This window comes from Melanotaenia boesemani, chromosome 9 (assembly GCF_017639745.1).
Source record: "Melanotaenia boesemani isolate fMelBoe1 chromosome 9, fMelBoe1.pri, whole genome shotgun sequence".
In the NCBI taxonomy this organism is placed as follows: domain Eukaryota; kingdom Metazoa; phylum Chordata; class Actinopteri; order Atheriniformes; family Melanotaeniidae; genus Melanotaenia; species Melanotaenia boesemani.
The window spans coordinates 12,452,915-12,465,960 of record NC_055690.1 but is presented as its reverse complement, the minus strand read 5'-3'; the positions used below and the strand labels follow the sequence as shown (position 1 = coordinate 12,465,960).

Below are 13,046 nucleotides of genomic sequence, written 5' to 3'. Positions count from 1 at the left end.
TTGAATTTTCCATGAAACTATGCTGTCATTTTTTACATGTGTAGCTAAGCTTCATAGCAGCTTGGTTTGTGACTAAAGATGTTTTTTTTTCCCTTTAGGGGAAGGGCACAGGTGTGTATGAACAGTGCTACTATGGACCTCAGAAGCAGTACAGAGTGACCAAGCTTACCCCAGCATCAAGATACTCCTTCCGCCTTGCAGCAAAAAATGACATGGGTGTAAGGTAGGTGCATTAACATGCTAGATTCTTTCCTGAATTGCACCCTCACTGCTGTCCATTTTCATGTTACCTTTTCATCCATTGGCCATCTCCATCTATTTGTGCATGTGCATCTCTCACTCTGTCTCTGCTGTCTCTTCCTCCCATTCTATCCCATCCTCTGTCTCTGCCCTTCCCAGCGAGTTCAGTGAAGTGGTGGACCTGTTCACCTCATGCAGTGTGCCATTGCCACCCTTCCCTCCAGAGCTGGAGATGGCGGGAGTGACCTGGCTGTGTCTGAAGTGGCAGAGGCCCAGTAGCTCTCCAAAAGAGGATGACATCTACTATAGTTTGGAGATGGAGGAAGAAGGATCGGTAAGTCTGTCATTATCAGCATTGCCATATTTAATTTAGAAAATAAATAAATAAATACAATTTGCATATTATTGTTTGACACTTTTGCTCAAAACTTATGCGGCATTTTTATGTTAACCCCCCTACTTTTTTGTGTAACTCCACCCACTGCCGAATTTTAAAAATGCCAGTAACTGCAAGGGTTGGGGTGATCAGGGAGCGGAGAGTGGGCGGGTCAGGACACACGGGCAGAAATGATTGACACACAGCAGCTCAGCGGCCACTAGATGGATGGGAATGAGATTCACAAAGCACCTACGCCACAGAGCTGTCTTTGAGGTGGAAGACTTTCCCCTCCAGAATCTCCTCAGCTACATATGAACAAGGTGGTCCTGAAATGAAATGAAATGAAATGAAAAATACTTTATTAATCCCTTTGCAGGGAAATTCATGTTTTCAGTACAACCCATCCAACAGGCATACTGACTGAGCAGCATATCATTAGCAAATCTACACTATATAAGTTCACATCCCTTCATATGCATCGGTGGGCATGGTTTCTACGTCTGGAGGGAGGGGCTGTGGGGGTTTTTAAAAAATTCTCGTGACATAGATAATCTCTCTTTCATGAAAAACATAACCTGGTTTTACTCTGTAGAGCCATTTTCTTAACCACAAAATCCCATTTTTTTATTAAATAAATAAATAAAAAACAACAGATTTTATCAACAGAATATGTGGTTTTTATCACAATTAAGTAATACTGTGTTTACAGCTAAAAAAAAAAAAAGCACATTTTTGGGTGCACTACCATTTTAAGCAGCTGCCTGCAGATAAAGCTTTTGTAAGAGAACACAGAGAACTTCCTGTAACTGTTTCTCCTGTGGACTACTTTGTTTTCTGAGTGATTGTGAAGTAAGTCATTGCTCAGCATGTTGTTTTCTTTCTACCTTATTTTTCTTTGTCCCAGGGCTATGGCTTCCAGCCAAGCTACGACGGTGACGAACTCTCCTGCACCGTGAGGAATCTCCATAGGAGTACCAAGTACAAGTTTAGGGTAAGAGAGCTCAGTGTCAGAACTGGTTATCTGCAGGTTTAATTTTGGAAGTAGAGTATATATGAGTGGAGAGGGGCCAGGCATCAGGGAGGGAGGGGTGCCGAGTCCTACGTCGGCCCTATGACTCATCCATTTACAGGATTCTGCCAGCAAAGCAGTGGGAAACTGACAGCATCAACAGGAGGACTTGAGTGCGGAGCCCCAGTGAGATGCTAGTGGAACAGTGTTTGACCAATATGTGGCCTTTTGGCTTGCAGGAATTTCACAGAGTCTAGGGACAGACTGTGGTGTTTCTCTCCATGTCACTGTGTGTCTGTCTTTTCTCCGTCACTCTGTGTCACACCTTCACCGTCATTCCTCATAATAATAAAGCTGTATAATGTCACCTCAGTTAAAAATAGGCATAGATCAGAGATCCTATTTGAACTGTACAGACCTGCATGTAAGGTGGAAGATTTGTTATCTTAAAGCTTTTTTTATAACTCTTTTTATAGGTCATATGTTTCCAGATACATTTATAGATGTTTTAAACCTCTTAAATGTGGCTTGTGCTGTAATCGTGTTCACTTGTGTGTATCCTTTACACCACAGAGCTTCTTTAAAGAAAATAAAAAGATTAGTTAAGCTAATTTTTCCTTTATCCTTCAATCTGCTGTCAGTAACACCATATAATAATTGAATTATGGGTATTTTGTGCAGCAATTTTTAATGAACTCAACAAAAATCCCCAATAGAGTTCAGTCCTTTTTGATTAACAGTAAAGACTTCATTGCTGATGGGATAAAACTGACAATGTAATGGAATAAATTGTTGGTTAAAACAATTTAGAATTACAAACATTTTATCAGCATGTTTCTTTGCACATATTTTGTGTTATACCAAAGTAATCCTCTTCAAATATCCATAAGTGTTTATACTCTGTAGTTATCAGCCTGGCAGCTGGATTACAGGTATTTTGCTGCAGTTCAGTCAATAGCTGTTGTTACTGCCGCTTGCTGCGAGAAAATGACTGCTGGCTTTTTTTCTGCCCACTTATTTAAGAAGATGAAATTAGACTGGTAAAAGAAAGTGTAAGTTTTACTCAGTTAGCCAGAACAATCTGTGACACAGCTCTAATATGTTACTGATAGAAATCACTCGAACACATTAACACATGCATAACTGATGGAAGTTCCTCTTTCCCCTAAAACCAATTATCCAGCTGCACAGTGTGAAGGGAGGTGGGGTGCTGAGGAGTTTTTCGTTGTTTAATGTGAATGAGCTCCACGCAGCAGGCTCAGAGACGTCTGTATTATTGCAGATGTTTCTCACTGAAATGCAACAACACTAACGCTGTATTGCCTCATGGTGTTAATGATTATGGTTTCTAAACAGTTTTGTTGTAAAGTTTCTTCAGATACTTGTTGATTATGTGATATTTGTCAAGGGTCATTTTAGTTGCAGGCGCACTGAATTTGCATCTCAGTCTAATTAGTGCTCGCTATCAGGAAATGTAATGGCCTTTTTATGTTTGCCTTCATTAACCTGCAGTGCAAACTGTTGCCAGTTTTCTAGGAATTATTACTGATCACTGTTGTGTGTTTTCACCAGGTGGCAGCATACAACTCCGAAGGGAAGAGTAACCCTAGTCAGGTGGTTGAGTTCGTCACAAAGCCAGACAGACCCAGCTGTCCCTGCAGGCCTGTCATCAGAGGAAAAGTCCTGCCCAACAGCTTCAAAATGGCCTGGGGTGAGATTTTCCTCTGTTTCCTTTCCTAAAACCTCTCAGCCCTGCATGTCAGCAGCCTGGCAAGTCTAGCTTACAGATTCACTCTTTTCATGGAGCTCTGCTTGACAGTAGATGAGGCAGATGACATTCCAGGTAGTCCGTAAAATGGATGGTATACAATTCTCTCTTCTATTTAGTCGTCGGCGAGGATCATTCATACAGCCCACTGTGCAAACACATCCCTCACTGCTGTGTGCCTGGTCTCTGCTTCCCTTTTTCAAATAGAAAAACATGTCCATAGTTATGAAAACATTTAATTTCTCTGTGTGCCATAATGAGCTTAAATTTTTATCTCTAATAGCTTTACCTGTATGCAACAGAGGCAAAAGGCAGCGAGTCATCACGAAATTATTCCTCATGTCATAGTTTCCAGCTCTGCCTCAGATCATAGAAATTTGTAAATCCTCATATGGATAAGCAGGAAAAGCAGATGGATTAATAAGCTACTGAAATTTTGTTTCTCTTAAAATTAAGAGCCCCCTAAAGATGATGGTGGAGCAGAAGTCACAGAGTATATCGTTGAGCTGTCCGAGGGCTCAAGTGGTAAGTTCCACAAGCTGATAATTAAACTGCTGAACATTTTATTTTGGGGCATATTAGAAACACCACTTTTTTTTAGCTGTAATTTAAATGAATTTTAAACATTATTTTTTTTCTTAGGTTTATCATGGGAATTGATCTACTCAGGGCCAGCTCTGGAACACATGTGTGATGGTTTGAAACCTGGCTGCTCATACCAGACGCGAGTTTACTGCAACAGCGAGGGAGGGAAGAGCCCAGTGAGTCATTCAGCATCAGTACACGTGCACACGTGTTGTGTGTACAGCTTTGTGTTTCCAAAAAAAATAATTCATGATCGCTTAGATTTCAGTGATTGAATTAGAGAATATTTGCACTTTTATCTAGGCTACCCTTCTTTTTTTTTTTTTAAATCATTAACACATTTCTTGGCTTTCACTTTAATTGTAATTGTTACAGCAGGAAGCCAATGATGATCTGATTTCATTTTAATGCAAACAGTTCTTGATGTGCATTTTATTTCTGGTGAGTTTTAATAGGAAATTGTCATTTAGTGAATCTATAGTAGGAGATTAGATTATTCTTTTTGGTATGTAAGTACAAGACATAAGCCTACTAATCAATTAACGTTACCTGCATGTCAGAGGATGTTTTTCTTAATTTGTTCAGTTCACAGGCTCTCTTCGTTAATTTCTCAATAAGCTGTTTGTGCATGCATTTATTTGCAACGGGGCTGGTAAAGTCATATGAGTCATTGTGTTGAGTTCCTGCTTTTCGGTGCAGCTCAATGTGACACAGAACTCACATGTTTTGCTTTGTCACAGACGTTTGGTCTGATTTTCACTTGTGAGATCATCTAACTTTAGAAAACAACATATTTCTTAGTGTGCTCATTTACCTTTAGACAATGTATTCACATTTGTCTCCTCCATGGTCCGATGTAGCCTGAATCAGTCTGATAAGCTGTTGAAAATGAAAATTGTATCCAGTATCTTTTGTGAAGGCAAGTGAGAGGAGGGTGTGAGATTGTCAATTTGTTATTTTCTGTGGGTCTTAATTGGCACATTGTATTCCTTTGCAAGCTGTCAGAGACCCTGCAAGTCCAGACTCCCGCAGTGCCCCCTGGGTCCTGCCAACCCCCTCGACTGGTGGGCAAGCCCAAAGCCAGGGAGGTGCAACTGCGCTGGGGTGAGTCATTCCTCTCAAACATAGATCTGTGTGGGATGTATGCATTTGTCTTGTTAACTACCACAAAGTGAGTTTTAATTATGCAACATCTTATTCATTTTCAGTTGTATGTTTTCTTTGTATATATACTGTTTTTTTATGTGTTTAAATTGCACTGATTTAACCTGTTATGTGCAAACATCTCAGGTCCCCCTCAAGTAGACGGTGGAAGCCCGGTGTCCAGCTACAGCGTAGAAGTGAGTGGGCCGCAGTCTGAGGAGAGCCGAGAGGTTTACCAGGGTCCAGAGCTGGACTGCTCTGTGGGTGGGTTAATGCCTGGCAAAACCTACAGCTTCCGGATCAAAGCTGCAAACAAAGCTGGGGTGAGAACTGATCTGTTAATAACAGGAGGAATAAAATTTCTTTGTAAAACGCATATTAAAAATCTACTGTGAAAACAACCCATTTGTTTCAATAGTTGTTCTTCTTTGGCAAAAACAGTTCGGGCCTCTTTCGGAGCGCTGTGAGGTTACAACTGGCCCCGGAGCTCCTGAGCAGTGCAAGGCCCCCTCAACCACATGCAAATCCCCCAGCTGTGTTGTTGTGAGCTGGGAGGTAAGACCGGCTTCATTTCCATCTATATGCATCATTATTTAATGGAAGAATTGCTCAAAACTGCTTCTTGTATTCTGCAACTGTCACTTTCAGGTACCTGCTTGCAACGGAGCTCCAGTGACAGAGTATCGTCTGGAGTGGGGAGCAGCTGAAGGAGCCATGATGATGTGTTATAGTGGACCAGGACTCAGCCATGAAATGAAGGGACTGCTGCCTGCAACCAACTACTTTTGCCGGGTGCAGGTGAGCATTAACAGTCACATTACTGCTTGCTTTTTGTTTTTGTGAAGCTTCACTTAATGTCATTTGTTTTTTTGTTGATTCAGTCTACACAGTTGTTTAAAAGCATCAGCATAGATTTACACCTCATATTAGATAAAGAATAGTTTTATATTTTAAGAACTAATTTCAGCTTGAAAAAATTGTGAGGTCTTTACAAGAATCTAGGACACTTGCAGTAAAAATAATTTCTATTGAACCTACAAGAATTTTGTAGGTTCAGTTTGGGATAGAAATCTAATGATGGATAATAGTGATGTGCGCTCCATATTTTTTAAATTCCTTCTTTGGATTTTTAGTTGTTAACTGATAATTTGATGAACAAGTTTAGCAATCGTTTATTTTTTAAGGTTTTCGACGTTGCTGTTTGCATGTACTGCTTGATATTCCTGGCCATGACAACTAGCTAATTAATCTTATGTTACCAGTGTTCAAAACTTGTTGGCCTTGTTAAAATGTCTACATTGGAACACCACCTTGTGGTCACATAGAGACATTACATATAAGTCCTCGCTTTGCCCGTCACAGCTGACGTTGGCATGTCAGGATCAATCTCATGTCTTCCTGTGCAGGCTGTCAATGTGGCTGGTGTGGGGCCCTTCAGCGAGGCAGTGCTCTGTCAGACGCCGTGCTCTGTGCCTGCAGCTGTCAGCAACATCTACGTGCTCAAAGAGTCTGAGCTACAAAAATACGAGACGCCAGCTGATGCAAATGAAGACGAGGAAGAAGAAGAAGAAGAAGAGGAGGAAAGTTGTTCTCAGCCTCCACCAGTCTTCTCTCCATCCACCTGCCTAGGTATTTGCTGGGATCCTCCATGTGATCATGGCTCAGAGATCACTTCCTACCTGATTGACCTCGGAGAGAGACAGCCTGTTGTTGTTGGCCCCGTCACCAAACACATCGTCCAGCATCTGCAGCCTGACACCAGCTACAGGTTGGTGCTTTATTGCTATCTCAGATGGTTGCAAAAGGCTGCATTATGCTTGCACTGCACGAATTTAAACTTTTCAGATGTCAGCTTGAGTTAGTGGTTTGAAAGTGTTGGATCGCTGCATGCGTAAATCATAAAAAATGATATGATTAAGAAAGACACAGAGTTTGTATATAGACTGTCTGCAGTGCTTTGCATGTGAAACTGTTCTTAATTTCCCTCTTAAACATTTCAGGTAGTTATGCTGCTCCCTTTCTTCCATTTAATTTAATCATTTATTTAATATATTAAACACTGCAGTACCAATGGGGGACTCTTATCTGTTTGTCAAGTTAAATCCAGGTGGGGGAGGTTTTTTTTATAGCTGGGCAATGAATGTAATTATCTATTAAGAAAGTCTTATTAATCTAAAATTTAATTTTTCTCTGGATGCACAGCTTTAATAAAGTCTGTTCATGTTCAGTCACCTAGTTCTGTTGCAGGGCAGAGTCAAATAAAATCTTTCTTCTTGTGTCTTAGGATCCGAATTCAAGCGCAGAATAGTCTGGGAACAGGACCCTTTAGTCACACCTTTAAGCTGAAGACGAAGCCCCTGCCCCCACAACCTCCACGCCTGGAGTGCACCGCCTTCAGCCACCAGACTCTCAGGCTCAAGTGGGGCGATGGTCCAGCCAAAGCTGCCACCTCAGACGCCCTCCAGTATCAGCTGCAGATGGGGGACAAGAACGGCAGGTCGGTGGTCCGGAAGTCAGGCAAAGGGGAAAAGAAACAAGATATGAACAGATAGTAATGAAAGCAACTCACCAGACAAAGTGCCCTAGAAGAAGAAGATAGAGATTGCTTAGGCTGCTGCATATTAAGAGTTTCTTTTTTATTTCTTTTTTTTTTTTTCCTTTCCATATTTACTCTGTGCTCATTAAATCCTTTCTCTCCCTTTTTCATGTTCCTGTCATTGCAGATTTATATCCTTATATAAAGGGCCATGCCATACACACAAAGTCCAGAGGCTTAATGAGTCTACCTCTTACACGTTCCGCATCCAGGCCTTTAATGAGGCGGGCGAAGGGCCCTTCTCCAATGTTTACACATTCACCACCCCACGTTCTCCTCCAGCCCCTGTGAAAGGTACAGTGCCACTTTTCTTTCTTTTTTCCCTCTCATGGTACAACAGTTCTTATTATCTTCACAAGCATTTCTTTCTGACAGCCGGTGTGCTCAGCTTTTAACCTCACTTAACCAAGACTAGACTTTCATTTGAGTAAGACTCAGCCGTCACAGATTCACTTGTTGGCCGTCATCATGAGTCGGGTTGTTCAGCTCTGTCGTCTGTTCTCTGCCAGCCTCTTTTGATCCTACGCAGTGCAGTCAGTAATGAAGTTGTAGGCTTTATTGTCACTCTGGCAGCTTTTTTTAATCAGACCAGAATGCACCAGAATTGTCAGTGCTTCTCAAAAGCGAAGGACTCAGACAAAAACAGTTCATGATAAAGTCTAAATGCTGTGTTCTTCATTGGTGTGTTGATATTGACACAGACTGGGTGTGGTGGGTATTCTTTCGCCCATCTTGATGGCAGTAAGGAGGTACTGCCTCTCTGAGGGAAGCTTAAATAAATGGATATTCCCTTTTTCTTTTTGTTTGGTTCTTTTAATAAATAAGTAAAAGGCCAAGAGGTTTGCAAGGAGTACGTTTGTGCACCTCAAATTTCATCTTTTAAATTGTGTTAGTGATGCTGAACAATATGTGCTGTTATTATTTGTCAGTAAATCTATTGCAACTTGTTGTCCTTTGATCTGATTGGACACATTAATATTACATTAAATTGTCTCTCTTCTGTCTTTTATCTTCACCTTCCAGCCCCTAAGGTGGAGCGTCTAGATGACAACTCCTGCGAAGTCACATGGGAGGCCCTGACACCCATGAAGGGGGACCCAGTTATCTACACCTTGCAATGTATGATGGGAAATTCTGAGTTCAAACAGGTACTGGTGTTGCTGTGTTCTCCATCTTCATGTCCTTCCCTGTTACCTCCGTCTGACCTGTCATTCATCACAGTGGCCTTTTATGCAGATCAGGATACAGATGGATTCAGGGCCTTTAATGTTTTCATGGTGGCACTGTTGCATTCTGTATTAGTCACCACTGATTTTAAATTGCCCACTTATGCAAAGGTCATTGATCCATGAGGTATCCCAGGTGTCTCGCCCCCTGCCAGCACATTCATCCCTCATAATGGCCTGCAGCCATGTTAACATGGAATAATGGCCACTGCAGGTTTATGGTAATCTCACCAGATAGCAATTGAATCAGGAACTTGAAATCTGTGGCTGTCCTTCCTGTTTGTTTTTCTCCTTTATTGTTGGTGTCAGTGGCCTCACTAGATTTAAAGTCCGGGTTTAAGAAAGGGACATTATTCTTTTTGTGAGGATAGGAGCAACTGCTGGACTCTTCACAGTAACTGTAATACTTCTTCTGATTTGATGCAGTAATGCTGGTCTCCAGAAGATTTTTTTACCTCCTTCTTCAAATGTATTATTTTTTTCTTTACCAAGAAATCTTCAGTTTGATTAGTTAACAGTTTAAATAGTATTTAGCACATTTTTTAAAAAAAGAGAATAAAAAACCAAACCACAGAGATAGTGGTCACTAAAAACCTAAGGGAATCTGAGGTTGGCAAAAGCAGATGGCATCCCACTTTTACCAAGGGTTAGTCTTAACAAATTCAGCTCAGATATACTTTATTATTTCAAATATGGTCAAGGCTACAATAGGAATAATATATAAGATGGGAAGCTTTTTTTTTTTTTTTTTTTTGTCAAATTTTCATTTATATGGGAGATTTAATAAAATAATCCTCTTATCTCTTCCTCCTTCCTGTTTACAGGCCTACAAAGGTGCTGCCACATCCTTCCATGTTCAGAACCTACAGCCCACTAGCGACTATCGTTTCCGAGTATGTGCTATTAGGCAGTGTCAAGACGCCACAGAGCTGAGCGGCCCCTACAGCCCCACGGTGACCCTCTCCCCCCAGCGGAACGATGTGGTGCTGGGCAGCAGCATGGCCGGCTCAGGGTCCAGAACCGGCACAGAGTCCAACCGAACCAGACAGAGCCTGACAGACGAGCAGTGCGCTTTCCTCCTCCTCATGGTTTTTGCTGTCATCGCTATCCTCATTGCTTTTGTCATCCAATACTTTGTCATCAAATGAGCCGTATGCGCCACCCAGCTGCAGGGTTATAGCTTTACCCCCCCTCACCTCCATCTCTCTGTTGTTTTGTATTCTTTGTTTTGTATTTAAACTGTTTTCCGGTTTCAACAGAGTAGTTGCATTAGTTGAAAAGGAGTGCTGCGGGAGGATGAGCTGGTGAATAAGAGAGTGATAAAATGAGGATGTAACATCTCATTTGGCACCTGTGATACCTTCCGGACTCTCCTGCCTTTTGTCCCCTCGTCCCAAGTTTGTTGTATGTGTTCGTTTCAAATCTCTGATACGTAATGATTAGCCTTTGCGCAAAAGGAACTCAGAAAGCATATAGTTCTGGTTTGTTTTGGGGAGGGGAGGGAGTGAGGAGAGAAGTGGCGCATATATAAAATGTATAGAAATAGTCTTTATTTATATTTCCATTTACGTGTCCAGTATAAAACTGTTTTTGATAGATGTGTTCCAAAAATAGTATGTAGGTGTGTCATTAGCCTATGCGCTATTTGATCATGGGACCTGATGGGCCAGTGTTTGCACAGTGAGATGTGTCCAGATGTGTATACTGTATGTAGTTTGTACACGGCTAGGAGGACTTCAGGGCCAGATGAAGGGACTTATCTTCCAGCATGCAGGATTTTCAGGAGACCAGAAGAAAAGGAAAGGAAAAAAAAAAATCTTGATCACAGTATAGAACGCTCATTTAGCACTTTCCAACCTTTTTGATGTTCACAATGTTTAAGGATGCAAAAATGACTGGAGAAATGTTAGTATATTTTTGTACAGCGAGGACACGAAGATCTGTAGGATTGAGGAAAAAAAATGCTCAGTATAAAGTTAGAAAACAAAAACCAAACTAACAGTGAATTCTAATTATTTTTACTATCATATAGTTATACTGTAGCTTGTTTTTACAATCATGCAGCTGCTTTACTCTGAAATATTGTTGTTCAGCACAAAAAAAGTGTATGCTTTCTTGTATGTTTTTTTGTTTGTTTGTTTTCCCCTGGTAATTGATTTTGCACATTAGTGGAGAAAACCTTGACTGACTGTGTTTTGGTCTTGTGATGCATTTTATAGAACACACTTTGAGATTGTGCAAGCCCTACTTGGGTTTTGGGTGTTTTAAAAGTTGTAGTATCACATGATGTGTCACTGAAACAGCTAATCTCTCAGCAAAAAAGGTAAAAAGAAAAAAAAAAAGAAAGGAAAAAAATTTGAGAAAAAGGTATGTACCAGTTGTTTCAGAGGCCTTAATTTGAGAGGAAAAAAAATCTCGGGAGAATTTTCTTTTTCTTAAGTTCTTTTATGTTTGGCTGTTTTTTTCTTTTAGTGTTAGGAAATAAAACACTTTTAGTGTTTTCTTTCCTTTTACTTTTGCAGCATTCATTTGAAGTTAGTTAACATGTAATCATAAGAGAAATGGAAAGTAGTTCTATATATTAAGATTTATCTTGGTTTCTTTTGTCAGGTCATACATGTGTGAATTTTATTTTTTTATAATATTGAAGTAATATAAGTTAATACTTTCCACAGAAGATGATAAATCCTGAGTAGTCATCAATCATGGAATGCATAAGGCAGATACAAAACGTGTTATGTACTTCCTGTGAATCTAAATTTGCCTTTTCTCTGTGTTAAGTATTTGTGACAGATTGCAGACACTGAATCAGTGGTAATCTGGCTGTAGGGTCTAGTGTTGTTTGGTTCTGGGCAGATCACTGCTGTTTGCAACTGTAAAAATTAAATGCAGGTACCTTGCAAAACGTCCTGAATAATTACATGATTTGGTCCTTCAGACATTCTGCAAATGTCTTCTCTTTGTCATTTAAAGAATTCAAAATTCCTATTTTTGATAGCGATTGCAACGTGTGCCATTTTAACACCTCTTCACCGTGGGCTAACTACCTTTGGCTGGGGAGATTAACAAAATGCTACAAAATGAGTAAAATATGCACAAAAATAGAGACCATTTTTATGTAATTTTAATGTTTGCAGTTACCTCATACACCGTACATTCCAAAATGAAAATTTGTTATACTATACATACTACCAGACATATCACTTTACAATGTTCGTTATGGGAAAAATGTATAATCATAGATATGTATCTAAAGTGTATCTGTATAGCCATGATATCTACAAAGGATCCATGCACAATAAAAGATTTATAATTCTTCATCATGTTTGACATTTCAGCATGTTTGTCTTTGATTCCTCTTTGAATTTAACAAGACTGTGTTTGAATGGCAGATACACACCTAACAGCAGCTATTAACTCACCTTTTTGTATCCTTATGCAGAGCCTTAATCTGCACATCCTGCTAGTTTGAGCTTTAAAGACTTTGCCCATGCACATCATGATGACATTCAAAATGTGGAATTTATTGTGAAATTTGTGGTTTCTAGGTGTTTAAGCTTTTTCAGCTGTGAGGATTTGCTGGGAAAAGGTTTGTAGAAAACAAAAGTAGTTGTCTTTCATCATGTTGCCCAACTTAATGTGATGTCAACTTGGGGCTAAGTAAACCTCAGAAACGGTGAGAAAAATCCACAGACAGTTTAAAAAAAAACATCAGTATATACCTTTCAAACTACAATGACATACTTTTAGCATCAAAACACGAGTCAGTTATTCCTGCCATCATGAAGATTGATATTCTATCCAACAAATTACAGAAAGTATTATACCTTTGTACACAAGCCAACTCAATTTACTGAGACATTAATCTCTGAAATCTGACATGCTTTGATCAATATGACAAAAAAAAGCACAGCAGCTTCTTGTTCTTCCATTGGTTTCCACCTCTGTTCAAATGGATCCTTTATGGGTGTGGAGGGACTCCCATCTCTTTCTCGGGTCTGTCTCTTGAGATCCTTATCACAGCACAAGAGGGCACACAGTAAACTTTCTAAAACGGGAAGGTGAGTTCTGTCTTAGAGAGCCATGGTTCTGAAGATTTT

At 40.2% G+C, this 13,046-nt stretch overlaps 1 protein-coding gene across 3 annotated transcripts in view; it reads left to right on the top strand.

Annotated features, from left to right (window-relative positions):
- The window catches only part of fndc3a (fibronectin type III domain containing 3A), a 42,907-nt gene extending 30,643 nt beyond the window's left edge, over positions 1 to 12,264 (top strand). For all 3 annotated transcript variants that reach the window (XM_041994305.1, XM_041994304.1, XM_041994303.1), the window contains 15 exons: positions 99 to 223; positions 400 to 574; positions 1,524 to 1,610; positions 3,201 to 3,339; positions 3,853 to 3,921; positions 4,039 to 4,157; positions 4,980 to 5,085; positions 5,272 to 5,447; positions 5,566 to 5,679; positions 5,773 to 5,922; positions 6,531 to 6,892; positions 7,409 to 7,621; positions 7,848 to 8,014; positions 8,744 to 8,868; positions 9,771 to 12,264. In XM_041994305.1, coding sequence (XP_041850239.1) covers positions 99 to 223; positions 400 to 574; positions 1,524 to 1,610; positions 3,201 to 3,339; positions 3,853 to 3,921; positions 4,039 to 4,157; positions 4,980 to 5,085; positions 5,272 to 5,447; positions 5,566 to 5,679; positions 5,773 to 5,922; positions 6,531 to 6,892; positions 7,409 to 7,621; positions 7,848 to 8,014; positions 8,744 to 8,868; positions 9,771 to 10,094 — 2,451 coding nt within the window. In that variant the 3' untranslated portion in view covers positions 10,095 to 12,264. The remainder of the gene's footprint in view (positions 1 to 98; positions 224 to 399; positions 575 to 1,523; positions 1,611 to 3,200; positions 3,340 to 3,852; positions 3,922 to 4,038; positions 4,158 to 4,979; positions 5,086 to 5,271; positions 5,448 to 5,565; positions 5,680 to 5,772; positions 5,923 to 6,530; positions 6,893 to 7,408; positions 7,622 to 7,847; positions 8,015 to 8,743; positions 8,869 to 9,770) is intronic.
- Positions 12,265 to 13,046: the final 782 nt, after the last annotated feature.